The 21,339-nt window shown below is 38.9% G+C and overlaps 1 protein-coding gene across 6 annotated transcripts in view; it reads left to right on the top strand.

Annotated features, from left to right (window-relative positions):
- The window catches only part of LOC307119796 (uncharacterized protein), an 81,254-nt gene that overhangs the window by 42,076 nt on the left and 17,839 nt on the right, over positions 1-21,339 (top strand). For 5 of the 6 annotated variants that reach the window (XM_079806340.1, XM_079806341.1, XM_079806336.1 and 2 more), the window contains 9 exons: positions 969-1,131; positions 1,407-1,514; positions 7,754-7,810; positions 7,938-8,006; positions 8,077-8,166; positions 17,136-17,245; positions 17,664-17,702; positions 19,932-20,673; positions 20,823-20,939. In XM_079806340.1, the coding sequence (XP_079662466.1) occupies positions 969-1,131; positions 1,407-1,514; positions 7,754-7,810; positions 7,938-8,006; positions 8,077-8,166; positions 17,136-17,245; positions 17,664-17,702; positions 19,932-20,673; positions 20,823-20,939 (1,495 nt within the window). The remainder of the gene's footprint in view (positions 1-968; positions 1,132-1,406; positions 1,515-7,753; positions 7,811-7,937; positions 8,007-8,076; positions 8,167-17,135; positions 17,246-17,663; positions 17,703-19,931; positions 20,674-20,822; positions 20,940-21,339) is intronic. The other variant, XM_079806339.1, reaches the window with a different exon arrangement.

The raw sequence follows: 21,339 nt of genomic DNA, 5'->3' as shown, positions 1-21,339 counted from the left end.
CCACATGGAAATGAGCCGAAATAAGTGAATACAGCCTCTCATTTAAATGAGGTAAACATAATGCTGCGGTTATTTTAACATGCATAACCATTTCAAATGTTTACGTGCTTTTCTTCTTTTTATTTTTGGAGCGGTGATGAATTATATTGCACTTGTAAATACTTGCCAGCATTTCAGTAATAAAAGTCTTTAGATCTTTAAACTGCATCCAAATTACAGCGAAGCGCAACCGTACGGTGCTCCGCAGGGGTCAAAAAGGATATAAACAGTGAATTTTGAAGTGATATATTCTTGGAAACTCAGAGATGTGGATTCGGACGGCAATTAAATCACCACACGACGTTGGTGTTGGTCTAAAAACAAAAACAGTAGGTCATTCGGCCGGGGATTTTTACACGGGTGGTGTGAGAAAAACACTGACATTCTGGATTCGGATGGCAATAAAATCAATGACTAGCCCCTGTCAATGATGAAAATACCTTACGACCCCATGAGAAACAATTACCATCCGAATAGGGCTTTAGCTAGCTCCAAAACGCAAAGGTAATGGCAATACATGCCTAAAGTTGCTACCTTTTTTTATTTATTACATTACACCGGCTTTTAGATTCTGTTTTGAGTCAATGTCACTGCTTTAATGTCATAAAACAATTTCCAGTCACATTTTATGTTTGAGTTATGACCATGTTGAGGTTATTTATGGGGTCAGGTTCAGCTCTCACCGGTAGTGATTTTTCATCCTTCCTCTGTAGATGTAAACATCCCGCAATGTTTGGTATAAATATTGAAATTAGTTTATTTTTCTAATGCATTTATTAGTTTATTATACATCGCATTTAACTCTGTTCATGTAAGCCATTATTTTAGGTCCAAAATAGAGTATGAGAAGATCTGTGATGAAAGGAAAGCATCTGATTAGGCCATATTTTCCATTGTTTCGGTTCTGACCTCTGTGTGTTTTGCTGCAGACGTTCACAGGTCATTGAGAGATTTGAGTGTCAAGATGCTGTCAACACTCCAGAGCAAATGGACACAACGAATTCTTCAACAGAAATATTCTTCCCTTCATATTCTAATACAGCCAATCAGAGAGCAGGACGCAATGAACGACGCCTCTCCAACCAGAAACAGGTACTCATTTAACATGGTGTTTAATTAATGATTATTTGTTTTTGTAATAAAAAAAAATCACTGTTTTGCATCTGTTGACAATAGTGTGTAAATTGCAGTACAGCACTAAACATTGTTGCTATTGTTCAGTAAATTGCTGAGTGTCGTTCAAGCCAGTTCAATCTGGATCATCCAATCAGATTTCAGATGGCCTGGTAGCAGTAACTCATCAAAATCATCAGTAATGTGTTTCTTTGAATTCATTAATTTTTCATTTCTTTCTTAAACCGTTGCAGGATTTCTCATTGGATTCGACGAAAGGTCGGACGGATGAAGTTTCTTCACTAGCTGGTTACCGGAGGGCCAAAAGTCTGGACCGCAGAGCCACAGAGACACTCATGACTGTAAGAGCACATACTGTAATAACACACAAATCCTCATTAATTATGGCTATAATTAACAAGATTCTTTTAACTAAGGTATTGTATATATGGTGATGTATTACATCAAATAGTGTTGGTAGTAATCTAATGTTTATGACACATAACAGGTAGAACGTTTTAGAATCTTAGTTGTTTTTTTTAATGAAATTATAAACAGCAAAACAGAACTTTATGTTGGTGAATATTAAAGGGTTAATCACCCAAAAATTAAAATTCTGTCATTAATTACTTAATTTTAAGTACATTTTTGTATATATAAACATATATAAACATATATATATATATATATATATATATATATATATATATATACACACACACACACACACACACACACACACACACACACACACACACAGATTTTTTAGATTTTTTTAATTAATTATATAAAATAAATAAATAAATAAAAAACATTATTGTACATTTTGTGAATACAGATTTTTTTCCCCCCATGTTTCATTTCAAATGTTGCCACATCATTCAGTATCATCTGCATTAATCTTTTGTTTGTCTGAATTCGACTGATGTGTCACTTGTTATGAATGTTATGAATCTTTTAAAGGGGCTATATATAAAAATGTTAATGTATTAATCACTTTTTTATTGCCAGTGTGTGAACAGCTTGTAACGAAACTTAAAAAATGAGACCTTCCCAGACTTCATAGGTTGTCAGTGAAAGCCCTTAGACTGATTTTTTTTTGTGAAGGACTCTGGGAAAATCAAAAGGATTTGACATTTACACTCTCCCAAGAGGCTCTCTTCCGTTTAATGACACATGAAACAAATGCTTATACAATGTTCGAAAGAACCGAGTTCACCTCCGAGCCGCAGGGCTGCCTTTCTGCGACGTCGTCTGCGCTTCGTAATGGCAAAAGAGCCATTCTGTACTGTAATGTCAATGTGTCATGCAAAGAAAAGGGATTCATTCAAACTACCACACATCGTCAGATCTATGTAATCTATAGTCTCAAAATAAATACTTTATGATCAAACTATCATAAAGGTGTAATTTTAATTAGGAACAAACATATCCACATCTCTATGATCAGATGCTTTCTTAACTGCTGTTTCCTTAAGGCTGTCATTTTTGTTGTGTTTATTTTGTTATTGAGAGGAAAGCGCACAGCACATATTTACATATTTATCTAAATGTCGCTCTCAGCAGCGGGGCGGTGTTAGGATGTTCTTTAACAGTATATCGCTGTAACGGTATTTCCAGGTTCTTTTTTACTAAGCGAAGGACGAAAAAGAACTTGCCTTGAGTATATCGGGGCCTTGAATCACATTCAGTTTCTTGTACGCAAGTGTGAGCATGAGCAAAAAGTTGCCAGCTGCAGTTCACTTAACAGCCACCGGTGTCGCTAAAAACAAGGGTTTCTGAATTCTGAATTCTATATACTATAATTACATTGTAAGGCCGGTTTCACACTGCACATTTTTTCGGCGCCCATGTTAATAGATTAGAGCAATCACACCGATCACAGAGGCGGAGCGGCATCGCACCGCAGGAGCAGAGCAGAAGCACCGCGATCGTTTCGACGCGAGTCTATTTTTGCTGCTACCCGCTCACGTTGAATTAAAGCCACAGTGCATTGCTCTTGAACAAAATTGACCTGATTAACATTGATTGAAATCATGTACTGAAGTGTTCCGTGTGTTTTACAATCACCATACATCCAGCGCTGTGACACAAAAAAATGAAATTCACAAAAACACATCACTGCCAGAAGTTTTTGCTCAAATCTCAAAGGCCCGTAAATGATTAAAACTAGAGGCATATCTTAACTTTAAGGTTACTATTATCATATAAACTACTAGTGATGCACCGAAATGAAAATTCTGGGCCGAAACCGAAAATTTTGGATGCACTTGGCTGAGAACCGAAACTGAAGCCGAAAATGGCTTCTTTTAAAAACGTCTAATATATAGATAATTGCTTGAATTTAATGGATCTGAAATGAAAAAATCAGGAACCAATAGAATACTCAAACTTATATTAAGTTATATAACAAAACCTAAAATATTTTTAACAATAAATATAAATAATAATACCAAATAGGCGTAATATTATTCTTCAAGTTTTATGTTTCATCAAACAAAATAGTTTTTTAACAGTTGTGCAAAAAAAGATCCACAATTATCTGAATAACTGCACACAAAATCACAGAATGGTTCTCATTAAGAACATAGAGACAGAGCGACACACGTCATAATCTGAAGACCACGCCCACCGGGGGGAAAACAATCCAACGCTCTCCATTGACTTTGCATTGCGTGAGGCTGCCTCCTTGTCATTTCGGACTTATAACAAAAAACAGAACAATGTCTAAAAGCGGATATGTGACAAAGTGTACAGCAAACAAGCTAAACAAAACCCACAACCAAAAACCCAGACGTTTTTATAAGCTATTGACCCAAAGAACGAGCGTTTAAAGACAAAAAAGTGGATACAGGCCATTGAGACAGAGCGCGACACGTTATATTACACTGAGAAGTACACCCACTACAGGGGAACGTAACCAGCGACAGGAAATATAATATATAAAACTGACATTTGGATATTTGACTTAACAGTGACAACATATTTACTGCACACATAGGCATACTGAGACATACTGAGTGTCAGGATCCCAAAATTTACCCATTCTTCCTGCTGAAGCGTCACGTTTTACTGCCATTATCCACTTTTGTCTCCTTAAACTCTCGTTTTTTTGGGTCAAGAGCTTATAAAAACTTATTTTTGTGTTTTTTAGCTTGTTTGCTGTACACTTTGTCACATATCAGCTTTTAGACATTGTTCTGTTTTTTGTTATAAGTCCGAGATGACAAGGATGCAGCCTCCCGCAATGCAAAGTCAATGGAGAGCGTTGGATTGTTTTCCCCCCCGGTGTGGGCGTGGCCTAAATATGCTCTGTCTCTATGAGATGCTGCACTGAATAGTCTCTGATTGTCTGTCACTGTTCTTCGGGAAATATGGCATTTGGGGGGTAAAATATGTGTTTTTTTTGCAGGGTTGCCTGCTAAAATTTGCATTTCTGGGTCTAAATATCACATAATTGGGGTCGCTTCAACCCGCGGACATGGAAAAACATCCCACTGGAAAACCGCAGACTTGGCAACACTTCTTGGGGCAGATAAATACCTGCGTGCAATCCGCGCAAGCAATGGAAAGCGGCCTTCGTTCGCGCGCCAGTAGTCAAGGGGATTGACGCTTCTGTCAATGGGTAGTTCAGCTAACGTTAGATACGTCTTTATGTTCTCATACCGCTGACATGCTTTATCTTTGAAAGGCAGACGCGTCGCGTGATAACAGCTCGACCATGAGTGAAACCTAAGCGCTTGCGCACGGATGGGAGGTGCGGGTGACATTCATTTTCGGTGTACGTTTTCGGCTGTTTTTTTTTTTTATTTTTTTGTTTTTTTTTTACCGATAATGCCATTTTCGGCGGCCGAAATTTCGGTGCACCCCTATAAACTACCTATATACAGCATGTTATATGCATATGTGTTTGGGACAGAGGGGTACACTGTCGCATTTGCAGCAGATATATGCTGCCCATCATAAATCAAAGCACAAGACAGACAGGGGTCGGAGGAGAACACCGGAAAAGGTGACAGAATGGACGATACTCGTCTGTATTTGCAATACACAAGCCGCGGTTCAGCTGTGTGCGACAAATGCGCGTGCAGTGTTCAACCGGCGTAAGTGTTTCAAAAGGGACCTTCAAAGACTGATGTGCATGATCAAAGACTTAACTGCTATCTGACCTCTCAACTTTCCTTTTCTGTGTCGCTCATTAAGATGCAAAAGACTATAGCCAAGTTTCCATCCATTCCTTTTTACACTGCTATCGACAAAGAGAATATACGTAAAAAAATTAAGTTTGTGAGATATACTGTCTCCAGCCGGTTTCCATCCAATTGGCATTTTACCTATAAAATGGTGTGCGTACTGACGTCATCCCTAAAAAAAACACACGTGGCCGAGAACGCATGTATTCAAATCATTCAAACCAAAAAAGTTATTTGTTCTGGTTTTCAGTAACATCAAATCGATCAAAAACATCAACATTTTTATTTGTGTAGGCCTATATTTAACTTTTTTAAATGGTCTATAGAGCTGCCGTCTTAACAATTCAACGCTTTTTGAATTCAACCCCTTATTTTTTATAATTAGGGTTGAGATAAAATTATACTACATATTAATAAATGGTATTTATAAAATTATTTTATGAACAAGTGTCATGTTTGTGATTTTTCATTTGTGAAGTAGCCAGATCCTGCTCATGAAATCGTGGTTTTATGGCTTTCATTTATTCAGACGTAACACGTTGTTTATTTTACTTTTCTTTTTGTCCGTTTTGGAAACTCCAACAGCCTTCCTTCGTTTGACAGACGCCACATTTTTAGTTTTGACAAGCCACCAAGATTTTCAAGGTTATATTTTCATATGCTATATTTTCCTCATCCATTTTGTAACAAAACATTATTGTATATTAAATTCTATACTTAAAACTATTTTTATTAACAAGTGTCATGGTTTTTCATGATAAAGACTATTTAGATCAATACTTGATCAAGCAATATTCAGAAACGGGTGCTAACTAGCTATTACTTTTCTGATTAACTTTTATTAGATTGTAGAAAACAGACAAAATTACAAAAATAAGGATGAATGATGTTTGACAGGCAACACGTCTTAATAATTCAATCATTCAATATGCAATTTAATAACATGAATATAATATGTAGATGTAATGCGCCTTTGAACTACAGAGAAACGCTTCTTTCGGGAGCAACACCATGAACGAAGATGCTGTATATGGACATTTATTTGCGTTAAACCCCTATTTCCGACAAAAAGTGTTTCCAAACTAGTTTTTCGCCACCTTTTGAAGTATCAACAAGGTTAAATGGAAAAAAATTGTGTTGATATTCACAAAAAAATCGCAAAAAAATCCTTGGATGGAAACCTGGCTTATGGCTGTTTGATTCTCACAATAGTTAACTTTTACTCTGTTGGTTAGAATGATCTTGCATTGCATGCAAAAGCGAATATGAGCCGTATAAACTAAAGTGTGCACTTATATAATGAATTGCTCTTAAGAACACGGCATGTTTGTTTCTAAGGGGCTTCAAGGCTCTGAGAGTGTCTGTGTGTTTCAGCTGTTAGACTGCGTTCATGCAAACCCAACCCAGAACCGCTTCACCACCCGCGATTATAAATAGCATTCACTCCGAGAGTTAGGACCAGAGACACCGACACATGCCCAAACACACACACACACACATGCACACATGAGAACACAGATTCATGTTCATACACACAGAAAGACGGCATGTGAGTCAGAAGCGTGTGAAGAACAGGTCACAGATGAAACTTAACAAGACTAAGGTACTGTGAACGGTGAACTAGCAAATGTCCGGTGGGTGTGATCTCGACTGGACCAGATCTGCTCTGGACTGCAGCATTAGATACTGTTTGTATTATTATTGGTTGTGTAATTTTAGGTTGTAGATTAGTTTGTTTATGGCTTTGTGTGGTGCCACTGCCTGTTCAAATCTCACAGTGTATTTCTTCCGCACACTTCTGACTTATGACTGTGTTTGGTGGTGGTTTTATGATGCAGAAGTCTTTTTTTTTAAACTTTCAATGCAGTCTCTTCTATTAGCTTTGTTGTATTGAAATTAACACATTGATATTAACATATTTAATTATTGTTTGTTTCTGAAGTCCTAACTGTTAATGTCTTATTCTAAAGAGTTTACATGTTTGCTGATTGCATGTAAAGTACTTTAAAACAATCACTGTGAACAAATATAGCAAGCGATATTATTGAGCACAGCATAGACAATACACTTTTCAGATAGCCTGGGTTGCAAAAATATATTTGCATTTCACTTTATCTATAAGCATATAAATTGTATTTTTATTAAGTTGTGTTAATTTTCTCTTCAGGTGAGATAAACTGTATTTAAAGTGGGGGGAGTATTTAAAATCAGAAAAAGGAAGTAATTGGGATTCATTCATGAAACACAGGTTCATGTAAATCATTTATAAATCCATTCTGAATGAATTTTAGTTTGGGGTCAGTTTGTGGTCATGAAAACTTGATTCATGTTTATTAACAATTGGTGGTTCCCTGTTAATGTTGGAAGTTTATTAATTAAATTTTTTGTTCTCATGTCTTTTTTTTCAGCCGGACCTGCTGAACTTTAAGAAAGGATGGATGACCAAACTGTACGAAGATGGATTGGTGAGTCTAAAATGTGTCTTAAACAGCTTATCACCTTTCAGGAATGAATGCTTTAGTTATGTCTGAACGTTTAAGCTGGAGATTATTCAAAAGGTTTGTTCTGCGTCTGTCTCTCTTGGTGTCTCAGTGGAAGAAACACTGGTTTGTTCTGACCGACCAGAGCCTGAGGTTCTACCGTGACTCCATCGCCGAGGAGGTGAGTGTCAAACATCAGCGATTAAAACGGCTCTGTTAACTAACTTAACAATGTCCCTCATGTTCCTCAGGCTGCTGATCTGGACGGAGAGATCGATCTGTCCACATGTTTCGATGTGACTGAATTCCCAGTTCAGAGGAACTATGGCTTCCAAATTCTCGTGAGTGATGTTATTTTCTTGTTTTGGTTGTATTTTACCCCTATAAAGACTGTGGTGTTGTAGGGCTGGGCAGTATGACTATATACTCTCTTAATACTCAATTCACAACGCACAGACAAACGCCAACAAACACGTCTGTTGGATCAATGTGATACCCCTTCTGTGTTTGTTGATGTTGGTGGGGTTTGTTTTCTCCCGACTGAACAAGTCCCATGCAAAGACTACTGTGTGTAGGTGCTGGGTGTGCTTAGTAAATTCACCCTTCGCAGCGAGTTTGATTGACAGGCGATCTGACCAATCATACTCTGCTGTGTTGTACGACAAAGCAGTTAGGAGAGTTAGTAGCTTAACGTCGGTGGACTTGAACTTGAAAAACGGTGTGTACTGTCTTTCCGCGGTTGAAACAACATTTCTTCTGGTGTTCATTCATGTTTATTTGATGCTATCAATTAACTAGAATGAAGAGATGATCGTTAACTGAGGCACTACAGCAGTCATGACACATTAAAGAGCCACAAGACGGTATTTATTGTGTACATTTCTTTATAAAATGACAACATTTGAAAGTTGAGACAGTTTCATATCAAAAGTAACCTGCTCTGTCCTGTCTGTCAGCGTCCTCTTTGCTCCGCGATGTTTCCCTGCGTGAGAACATGATGTGTGGTGTGAGAGCGCCATGGCTTGTCGGACATAGCAACAGTTACTAAAGGGGACGGGGCTTTGCAAACGGTCAATTATCCTTGTAGTGAAAATGTCAGGTTTCTGGACATATCAGAAGACAATTCTAGAGAAAGAACAAGAAGATATTCACGAGAGATTCACGCGTCTAGTAAGTTATGTGCTATAGAGTGAAATAAATCCGCTTGCGAGTGGAGAGATTTGTTTGCCTGGTCCTACCAGACTCTCGAACATTTCATATTTGTACAGAGAGTCTGGCCACTCTCCATTGACAAGCGTTAACTTCCTTAAAGGTGGGAACTTGTTTAAAACTACTGGATCTGCCAGAGGTGGACACAGTACACAACTGCATTTACTCGAGTGAAAGTAGAAGTACTACTGGTCAAATATTACTCCGTTACAAATAAAAGTTGTAAAAAACTATTTTTACTTAAGTAAAAGTACAGAAGTACTTGTTTATAAAAGTACTTAAGTATCAGAAGTAAATTTACTTTTTTTATGTCAATGCATTATTTTATTATTGTTGCATTGTTGTATGAATGCACGCTATAGCCATCATGGTGGTTTAAGCCAGTCAGTGATGCTCCATCCGACATGCTTGCATAAGACCACCTTGAACTAATTTAAATACTTGTATAAAAGTTACAAAGCTTTTTACAAAGCTGCTGTCACTTTAAGGCAGAATGCACAAATCCTATACACTGATACACATCCGATATTCCCCCAACTGTTTACGTTCACTTAAGACATAATCAACTTTGTTTACGTGAATACTTTCCAAAATGAAAATTGACATTTTGTGTGTATCAGGCTGTTTAAGTGCGGAAAAAAACGCGAAAGAAAGTTCTATTCAGTACTCGTGCTCTGGCATCTGAGAGGCACAAAAACCAGACTGAACTGAGCTCTTTCATCATGCTTTTTCAGATTCATCCATACGTCTATGCTTCTCTTTCTCCCAGATCATTTACATTTTTGAACATTTTATGAGACATTCATCAAGTGTATGTCAACGAAACTGATCTTTAATCTTTTCAGAAAACTGAAACTTACTTTCTAATATGGCCATGGGTGCACACACTAGCCAAGGAGCCTTCTTCCTCCATTTTGCTATAAACTGATCAGTGTTTAAAAAAGTTGGGAAACTTCATATGACCCTACAAAAGTGTTAACTTATAGGCTGTCGAGAGAAAAAAAAAAGAAAAAATGTATCCACTGACTTGCAAAGCTGCTACAGAAACGACTTTCGACTTCGAGGAACTTGATAGAAATGTAGTGGAGTAAAAAGTACGATATTTGTCTTTCAAATGTAGTGAAGTTAAAGTAAAAGTTTCCCTAAAAAATAATACTTCAGTAAAGTACAGATACTCAAAAAGTGTACTTAAGTACAGTACTCAAGTAAATGTACTTAGGTACTGTCCACCTCTGGCCATAACCAATCGCTAACGTCTGGTCATGACGTATGTCATCTCAAACTAGCGCACGACATCAACGTCATCGTTCTCAGCCACTCCCTCTGTTCGCTGATTGGACCTGTTAAAATTTGACTGGAGAACCCAGAGAATATACCGCAAGGAATAGTACTGAAGGAAAATGAAAATTGAGCAGAAGTACGTAGGAGGGTAGAGCGAGGCTAGAGATTCGTTACATGGATGCACTCTCACATTACAATAATGCGCTCTCAACATTACAAACGGCCTCAAATTAACTATAAAACGAGAAGAAAGTCGTGTCTGAAAGTTGCAATCTTTTATTTTATGGGTTTAAATGAATGGAGATTATCTTGTGATTTTCTGTGGGTGCTCGAGTTTGGCAGTGTCTGTTGGGGCAGTGTGAACGTGACGTTCATTTTTCATAAACTTCTACATCCCGATGGCCAACTTGTTTGTTGGCGTTTATCTGCGCAGTGTCAATTGCCCTTTAAAAATAAAGTTTCCAAAAGTGATGTATGTATTCTTAGTATGAAGAACCTTCTATCTGAAGAATCTTTTTCCTCTATAAACCTTTTGTATGCAATGGAAAGGTTCCATGGACTGGAGTACTTGCATCCCAGGAATACATTTCATTTTCATCTTAGAAATATTGCCAGATTACATCCAAAGCTTTCATTTTCTGTTGCTGATTAACACTTTTGTGTTTACACGTATTGATTATTGTAATGCCTTGTTGGCTGGGGTGTCAAAAGCTACCCTAAACAAATTGCAGGTAGTTCAAAATTCGGCTGCTAGAATCTACTAGGATAAGAGATCATATTACTCCTATTTTGGAGTCTTTGCATCGGCTCCCGGTTAAGTTTAGGGTTGATTTAAAATTTTTGAAGCTTACGTACAAGGCTTTACATGGGTTGGTACCTCAATATTTGTCTGAGCTGAACCTATACTCCTACGCGTAACCTTCGTTCATCTGAAACTGGTCTTTTAGTTGTTCTGAAAACTCGTCTAATGCCCGTTTCACACATACTCCGTGGTGCAGGAGCAGCACGTGCTGTTGTGCTTTCATATATGCTGCATTTGCAGCGCGCAACTGATCCGCGGTTGTATACCACAAACACAGCATTTATTCTTTTCTTTTTTTTTTTAAATCCGAAAGTTGTTACTGAACATGGCTTGTCAGAATTGCAGTTCTCTTTGTTTACACTTTCATAGATGTCACGTTTTAACGTAGTACATTTAAACAACGTTTGGTAACTCTTTAGAATAATGGTCATTAGTTAACATTAGTTAACTACATTAGTTAACATGAACTAATAATGAACTACACTTATAAAGCATTTATTTATCTTTGTTAATGTTAATTTCAACATTTACTAATGCATTATTAAATTCTTGTTAACATTAGTTAATGCACTGTGAACTAACATGAACAAACCATGAACAGCTGTTTTATTATTAACTAACGTTAACAAAGATGAACAAAAACAGTAACAAATGAACTGCTCATGGTTAGTTCATGTTAGTTAATACATTAACTAATGTTAACTAATGACCATTATTCTAAAGTGTTACCCAACGTTTTATTCAATTCATTACTTTATATTTATATAGCCTAGCACTTTAGATTTAGCTCACACAAGTGGGAAAACATTTAAACATCGGTTATAGCCTAAAATCACAAACATTTTAAATTAGAAACTTACAATTGTCTATACAAAAGCAGCCGACTCTCGTCTTTTCTTTCGTTTTTAAACCCTTTTAAAAGCAGGTCATAAAGACCTTTGTTTTTGTTTTTTGAAAGCTGCAATCCTTTAACATGTGTACGGAAAATATACGCACTGCAAATGGAGTATGTGTGAAACGGGCGTAAGACTAGATTAGATTAGATTAGATTAGATTAGATTCAACTTTATTGTCATTACACAAGTACAAGTACAAGGCAACGAAATGCAGTTTAGGTCTAACCAGAAGTGCAATAGCAGCAAGTGCAGGATATATACAATGGTTGCGTAAGTGCAGGACATAAAAATGTTCTGAATATATATAAATATGTATAAGTAGAGAGATGGTTATTACTATAAGTAGAACTGAATTTACAGATGAATATATACAGTGAATAAATATACAGATGGCTATTACTATAAACAGAATTTACAGGTGAATATGTACTATGAATAAATATACAGACGGTTATTACTTGAACAGAATTTTACAGTTAGAGGTATACAATAATATGTTAGGCTAATATGAGGAATATAGCAGTGGATTAAGTTAGTACAATAAATTATGGACAGAGCTATCTGAAAGAAAGTGTAAAAGTGCAGTGGAAAGTGGTTGCATATTCCAGTTAGAAGTACGGTGCAAAATGCAAATGTAAACATTGTTACTGTAAATACAGTCGGCAGTGCAGATGAGCATAATCCAGTTACGGTATGGTGGTGCAGAATGCATAAGTAAACAGTTGTTACTGTAATAAACAGTCAGTAGTGCAAATAACAAAGTGAAGGTGGATGTGAGGTAGGAGAGTTATCAGTTTATGAGGGAAGTGGATCAACGGGGGTTTGAGTTCAATAAAGAGACAGCTCTGGGGAAAAAACTGTTCTTAAGTCTGCTGGTCCTGGTCCGGTGGATCCTGAAACGCCTGCCGGAGGGCAGGAGAGAAAACAGTCTGTGGGCTGGGTGAGAGGAGTCCTTGAGGATGCTGCGAGCTCGATGCAGGCAGCGTTTCCTCTGGATGTGTTCGATGGCAGGCAGTGGAGTTCCTGTGATGCGCTGGGCAGTTTTCACCACCCGCTGCAGTGCCTTGCGCTCCGCAACAGAGCAGCTCCCATACCACACTGCCACACAGTTGGTCAGGATGCTTTCTATTGCGCAGCGGTAGAAGTTCACCAGGATAGCCGAGGAGAGCTGATTCTTCCTCAGTGTCCTCAGGAAGAAGAGGCGCTGGTGAGCCTTCTTGACCAGGCTGGAGGTGTTGGTCGTCCACGACATGTCCGCCGAGATGTGGGTCCCCAGGAACTTGAAACTGGAGACACGCTCAACAGCCATTCCATTGATGTGGATGGTGTCGTGTGTGCCTCTTGACTCCTTCCTGAAGTCCACAATGAGCTCCTTCGTTTTGGTGGTGTTGAGGAGCAGGTTATTATCAGCGCACCATGTGGCCAGGTGCTGGATCTCTTCCCTGTAGGCAGTCTCATCGTTGTTGCTGATGAGACCAATCACCGTAGTGTCGTCCGCAAACTTGACGATGGAATTAGTTCCATACACAGGCTTGCAGTCGGAGGTGAAGAGGGAGTAGAGAAACGGACTTAGCACACAGCCCTGTGGTACACCAGTGTTAAGAGTGATGGATGTGGAGCAGGTGGATCCTGATCGAACATTCTGGGGTCTGTCAGTTAGGAAGTCCAAAATCCAGTTACACATTGAAGTGTTGATGCCCAGGTCTCCAAGTTTGGCAATTAACTTGGATGGGATGACAGTGTTGAATGCTGAGCTGAAGTCAACAAACAGCATGCGTGCATAAGTGTTTTTACTGTCCAGATGGGTGAGCACAGAGTGCAGTGCCATGGAAACTGCATCCTCTGTGCTCCTATTGCTGCGGTAGGCAAACTGGTGTGAGTCCAATGTGGATGGTATAGAGTCTTTTAGGTGTTCCAGGACCAGCCGCTCAAAGCACTTCATAATGATGGGTGTGAGTGCTACAGGGCGGTAGTCATTAGGGCACCTCGGGCTGGAGTGTTTCGGCACTGGCACAATGGAAGTGCGTTTAAAGCATGATGGTACAGCTGCTTGGGCGAGAGACAGGTTGAAAATGTCTGTAAAAACCCCAGCGAGCTGCTCCGCACATGCCCTGAGCACACGTCCAGGGATGTTGTCTGGTCCAGCAGCCTTGTGCGCGCTGATCCGGCTCAGTGCCTTGCAGACATCTGTGGTGGAGAGTGTGATTGGTGGGTGGTCAGCTGAGGGTTTGAGCTTGGTGGCAGTTTCTCTGTTGTCTCTTTCAAAACGAGCATAAAAGTAATTTAGCTCATTCAGGAAGTTGACATCAGTGGCTGCGGGGGTGGAGTGGGGGGGTTTGTAGTCACTGATGGCCTGGATGCCCTGCCACATGCGTCGAGGGTCAGAGTTGGAAAAGTGACCCTCAATCTTAAGCTTGTAGCAGTGCTTGGCCTTTTTGATGCCCCTCTTCAGGTTTGCCCTGGATGCGCTGTAGGCTTGTGCATCTCCTGATCTGAAGGCAGTATTGCGTGACTTCAGCAGGAGTCGTACTTCCCTGTTCATCCAAGGCTTCTGATTTGGGTATGTGGTGATCTGTTTCTGGGTTGTAACACTGTCGATGGTGGTATTGATATGATCCAATACTGAGGAGGTGTAGGAGTCAATGTCCGTGTGAGCGCCACTGGTGGCTTGAGAAGCAAACATACTCCAGTCTGTGTTTAGAAACCTTTCCTGGAGTGTGGAGTCTGCCCCCGCAGGCCACACCTTGATGGTTTTCATTGATGGCTTCACGCGGTTGAATGGGTGATGGGGCTTTTTCCTCATTAGCTCCAAAACTATGGAATTCCTTACCGATTGAGATAAGGCAAGCTAATCTCCCTGCATTTCTTAAATCTCCCCTTAAAACTTATTTTTTTAGGGTAGCTTTGAATTGAACATTTGTATCAATTTTATATCGTTTTATTTTTTAACGGTTTTGATTGCACATTCTTTTTCTCTTTTATTCATTTTACTCTAATGCTTATTGTTTATTTTTCTCTTTTATGTACTTTATTTGTTTCTGTAAAGATGTACATTTAAAGACACCATAGAAAATAACGATTTATTATTATTATTATTATTATAAAAATTAAATAGAAAACATTTATTTTAAATGATAATATTTCACAATATTGCTGTTTTTAATGTGTTGCTGATCAAATAAATGCAGCCTTGGTGAGCATAAAACATAAAGTAATCTTAATTTTTCCAACCGTACCAAACGTTTATCCATGTACCAGAACTGCTCGATGATCTAACTCATATGTTTTTGTTGATGCCGTCCATCCCTGCGCTCTTGAGTTATTGATGCTAGACAAATATGTTACTAGGATTGCAGTGGCATGTCTTCACACCTAAATAAAGCCCTGGTGATGTTAGCTGTAACCCTAACGCTGTTCCTCACTAAGCATTGTTTCATCACTAATGTCACCTGATCTGTCAGCAGCTGTGACATCATCACTTCCCTCTAAAATAACACCCCACAGGTCCAATGCCACACATCAGACGTTTGTCTAACGCTCTTTTGCCTTCACTAAAGGGCAAATAGATTCTTTTTTATATCAAATATTTGGTTTTTAATATCAAAGTTGTCAGCATTTAAAATTTAAGCAACACTAATTCGATGCAATTCAATCTTAAGATGACAAAATAGCAAACAAGCAATTTCATCTGGTGGATGCAGAAAGTCAATGTTTGCTTTACACGATGCTGTGTTTTATTAATAAAGCTGCTGAGATGTACTTGATATTGTGTTGTTCGTCTAGGTGGCGAATAACTGTAGGTTCCCTGGCGCTGTTTTTAAAGTTATTTTAGAGATGTCAGATATAGCAGAAAGCGTTGGCCGTCTCTGTGTACAGACGAACAGCGGGGCGTCAGTGTCAAGAAATGAATAACAACTGTAAATATAACTTCAGCCTGCTATCTTTAAGCCTGGGATAGAGAATGCCACGGATAAACTAACGTAATACTAAACTCCCATCTGAATCTCCTCTCGCCGTCTGATCCGTCAAGTTTTCACTTGAGCTGTATATCGTGAACTTTTATTCCAGTATGTGATTGGACCATTTCCTGTGGTGTAATCTTGTTGCTGAGAGAAAGATGCCGGGCTGTGACATGCTTTCAGTCATTTCTTTTGTGCAAGGTTCCCACAGCCATGGCCAGTGTTGGGGAAAGTTACTTTGAAAAGTAATGCATTACAATATTGCGTTACTCCCTTAAAGCTACACTGTGTAACTTTTTTAGTATATTCTTAGCTAAAAACACTTAGTTCTTTCAAAAATATATGTGCTCATTAATGTATATTTACTTCTTTCAAGCAATAAAGTATTCTCGTAAGTTTATAATATGCTATTGAAAATACATACGGGTGAGGGGTTCGAATGCCGGTCGCCATGTTGCCCCTCCATCTTGAAAGTACATTAGCCAAAGAGGGACATACCCGTGAATTCAAGCTTCGCCTTTCGCGTTTTAACACTCGATTGCACCGTGTCGAATGTGGACGAGGTCGAACTGGAAGCCATGTTAATCTTGGACTAAATCGGCCACCGTAGGAGTTAAAACGAAATCGGAATTGAGAGGAACAGAAACTAAAATTCACTGGATGGTCATATAGCTTTTCACCACTAGATGGGGGAAAATATCACACAGTGTAGCTTTAAAAAGTAACTAATTGAGTTACTTAGTTACTTTTAAAAAAAGTTATGTGTTATGTTACTTTTGCGTAACTTTTTCTCACCTGGGCTGGGCTTGTTTTTTTTTTTATAACAAAAAAGTTATATTTTTGTGTAAAGGTAAAGACCTCTTCATACCAAAATTGAAATAATAAGCCTCAGGCGGAGGTTAAAAAAAAACAAATTCACGCATGAACAGTAGAGGGCGCTGCTCTGCTGTGCTGCTATTCTGGATAATGGTAGAATAGGACGCAGGAGAAATTTTTGGGCGAATGTTGTGGGCGGGGCTAAGTTTGGCTGGCATCCAGGCTAGTATATTCTTATAGTCAAATTGAACAGCAATATCAGAAGCGAACAGAAATTATCTCTTTTAGATCAGCTGTCTTGCGTCTGATCAATCGACTCATTATTCCTGTCCTTGTCTTCCTCTCAGAGTAAGGAAGGGGCGTTCACACTGTCTGCCATGACCTCTGGGATACGGAGAAACTGGATTCAAGCCATTCTGAAGAACATGCGGCCCACCGTCGCTCCTGATGTCACACGGTGAGCTTTCACATCATGTTTAGTTTGAAAAAGGAGAGAACATCAAATCAAACATTTACAAATTAGACTTCCCTCTGTAATTTAAATAGGAAAGAAATGTATATTCATCTATGCAATAAAGGTGAAGTGTGTCATTTCTGCACCTCTAGTGGCAACAGTTGTTTTTTCAGTCTATTCACCTGGGCCGTAAAGTAATGTTCGGCAGACATGCTCTGTTTGGTGCAGCTATGATGCAGAAACTTTACCTTTAAACATCCACACCCTTATATAAACAGTACATGCTTAGGCATTTGAGCACATTGACTCTTCTTAGGAAGGATGCCAACTTTTATTTATTTTTATTTTTTCTTCTGTTCCTAACTTACCTGTATAATTTACTTTCTTGTGTTTTTTTTCTGCTCCGTTCATCTGACCACAGGAAAAATGTGTCTCTGAAACTTTCAGTTCTTATGCCCAGGTTGGCATTTCCTGTTCTTCTTCTAACCTGTGTGTGTATTTGTGGCTGGTGTTGTGTCAGCTGAGTGTAGCGATGTGCTTTCATGATGTTCTGGCTTCTATCTGTTATGTCAGTAATTCCTGTTCCCTTTCTCCTGTGTTGTTTACCTGTTTGCTCTGTTTATAATGGGGCTGTTGATTAAACATGTTTATTTAGTACAATTAATTTCATTTTTAATAGCGTGTTAAAAATCAGCCTCTCCTGCACAAACAGAATGGAGATAAATGAAATAGAAAACCCTTGAAAAATGTATGCTTAGTTATTTTGTATTGTGTGACATCACGGCTGTGTGTGTGCGTGTGTGCGGCCAGATTATTTATCCTCGTGGTGTTAGTATTTTGTTTGAGCTTTTAGTTTGAGATTTTGAGTATTATATTTATATAATGCACTTAACACAATTTACCTCATTTGAAATTCCAGCTGTTTCACACCACATGCTAACCAGACGCAACATGATACGTGTGAAATCCTGTCTGACCGAAGGACATTTTGTCAGCTTCACACTAGACCTATATTAAACCTTTTCATTGTGGACAGGCCACTTAAAAAACAAGCAAACATATAAAGACACATTATAAAAAGCCTATTATTTCATGCCTAGTTAGGGAATGGTTTTGTTCTGTGTCATTTCTGAAGGCAATTAGAAATTATGTAGACATGCAACTGAACTTTCATGTATCAGTAAAGAATTGGTAACGACCTAAACTGCTAATTTAATTATAAATCTAACCCATATGGGACATTTTCCAAAGCTGTCATATGGAGAATTCAATGATCTGTTATCTTATTTTAGCAGAACAAGTTAAAAAATATCCACAAATGATAAAAGACTGTTGAGGCATTTTTTATATATATTTTTTTTTCTTAAAAGAATTAATTAAATGCATTAAATGTAATTTATTTATATATATATACATATATATATTTACAGGCATATTTAAACACATTCAGAATTTGAAGTTTCATCTATTCACAGTTTGGTAAACAGGATGGCAGGTAGTTAGTTTGGCCTGGACAGCACATTTTATGCTCACATCTTTTGTTGTGATGTTACACCACCTCATTCTTTGAAGGAGATGAAAAAATAGCATTGCATCAGTGCCCACTTTTAGAACGCGCCCTGCGGCGTGCAGCCGTTCACAGACACACATGAGTGTTTACTGATGTGCTTGAATGCCATGCAGTGACCAGATGGTTTTCCTCATCCTACTAACCATTAATCAAACCATCCTGTCTTCAGTGGTTTTGGTGTGTGTTTTTAGACAGCTGTAGCACATTTCTCTTTGTTAACACTGTGCATGTTTCACAACACATTTTCATATTGGTATAGTTACGTCCACAATTAAAGGGTTAGTTCACCCAAAAATGAAAATTCTGTCATTAATTACTAACCCTCATGTCGTTCGACACCCGTAACACAAATGAAGATATTTTAGTTGAAATCTGATGGCTCTGAAAGGCCTCCATTGGCACAATGGCACGGTTCACTCTCAAGACCCTTAAAAGGGACTAAAGATGTCGTTACAAAGTCCATCTCACTACAGTGGTTCTACAATAACTTTATGAACCTCATGAAGCTTCGAAGCGTTATGAATCAGGGAGTCGAATCATGATTCGGATCGCATGTCAAACCGCCAAACTGCTGAAATTTGGCGATCTAAACTGCTGATTCGACTCACTGATTCATAACGCTTCGAAGCTTCATGAGGCCGTTTTTTGAAATCGTCATCACTATATAAGTCGTTATTTAGGGGGTTTTTGCGCACAAAAACTATTCTCGCCGATTCATAAAGTTATTTTAGAACCACTGTAGTGAGATGGACTTTGTAACAACGTCTTTAGTACCTTTTATGGGTCTTGAGAGTGTAAAGTGCCATTGTGCCAATGGAGGCCTTTCAGAGCCATCAGATTTCAACTAAAATATCTTAATTTGTGTTCTGAAGATGAACGGAGGTCTTACGGGTGTCGAACGACATGAGGGTAAGTAATTAATGACAGAATTTTCATTTTTGGGTGAACTAACCCTTTAAGGAATAATTCTGTGTGTCTTTGGTAATCATTTAGATTGACTCACAATGCCATATGCAACAGTTCTTTGTGATAAAACAAATATTAAGAGAGTGGCCATTTTTATAATTTTAATAATTAAAAATACTCAGTGTATTGATTCAGTATCTTCTCTTATCACAGTTCCCTTCCAGAAGAGCGAACCAGATCAAATGGGGAGCAAACCTTCATCCAACCCCCTCCTAACTCTACGCAACTCTCGAACAGCTCTGTGGTTGAAGCTAAAAAGTCACATGAGGACATCACAGATTCTGCGCCGCCTCCCGAGCAAAAGAGTCGGGTCAACAAGCGAGAGGGACGCTCTAAAACCTTTGACTGGTCCGAGTTTCGCCCAGGACAAGAACACGAGAGCAGACAACCCTCAATGAAGAGGGCAGACACTTCAATCATTATCTCATCTTCTTCCTCCTCCACCTCCTCTGCAGCATCCTCTCCCATTTCTAGCACCTCCTCTCATCAGACCTCGTCCTCCATCACTACCACCAGCCATACTGACAAGTTGCCACAGAGAGATGAAGAAGAAGTGGTGCAGGAATGTGTGCACCACCATCAGAACGCACCAACAGCAAGTGCAGTCAATGCGATGACTGAGCTCTCGTCAAAGCTCCCCCATAAAGTGCCACAGGAACAGGGGAGAATGGATGTGGACCAACCTAGAGACACGCAGGAGGTTGATGGTCACCGAGCGGCCCCCAGAAACTCTGATGTCCAAGTGGAAATTGAGCAGAGGTGGCATCAGGTAGAAACAACGCCCCTCAGAGAGGAAAAGCAGATACCGATCGCTGGCAGCTCCCCTAACATCTCAAATGTACCTATTGGAGAAAGAGTCCCTCCACAAGAGATGACCAACATATTGGAAAAGGAGGTAAGAACCATCAGCATTTATTTCTTGCCTAATTTTCCATCATAAAATGATGAGTATGTGCATGTGACGACTACTTATCTTCTTCGGATTTTTCGGTTCTGAATATTTGTGTAATTTCCTCATTCAAATCTGATTGCTTTCCTCTGAAGTTGGGTCAGGCACAAAGGGAGCTAACCAGACTCCAGCAGCAGAACAGTGTCTTACAGGAGCAACTTCAGGATGCGCGTGGGAGAGAGCTGAATGCCCGGGAAGGATACGTACTACAGGTACCCAAACAGAACTGAGCCTAGCCAGAAAAGATACAGAAATCAAAATCTTCTGTAGTTTTTGTGGCTCTTTCAATACTAATATAATTTTGGGGTGTTAATGAAACTCTCAGCATGAGTGGTACTAACTGATCTGCAATGTCTTTCTTTCCCTGGGCTCTGACTGGGTTTTGGTTAAAATTCTTGTAACCAAACCACAAGTTTCCTGAAGATAACAAATGTAAACATTTGACAAGCTTTCAGCTGTGCTTTTCTACCTGTGGTTTGTTGTTATCTCTTTCATCTCTTGTCATCCTTTGCATAATTTGCATGGTGGTGTTATCATTCCTCTGTTCTTCATTTTCCTTTAGTTGATGTTTTATAATTTGGTGTAGTGTTACTCCATTTGTTTCTTCCTTCG

This window comes from Gobio gobio, assembly GCF_949357685.1.
Source record: "Gobio gobio genome assembly, chromosome: 23".
Lineage (NCBI taxonomy): Eukaryota > Metazoa > Chordata > Actinopteri > Cypriniformes > Gobionidae > Gobio > Gobio gobio.
This window is presented reverse-complemented; position numbering and strand designations above follow the sequence as displayed.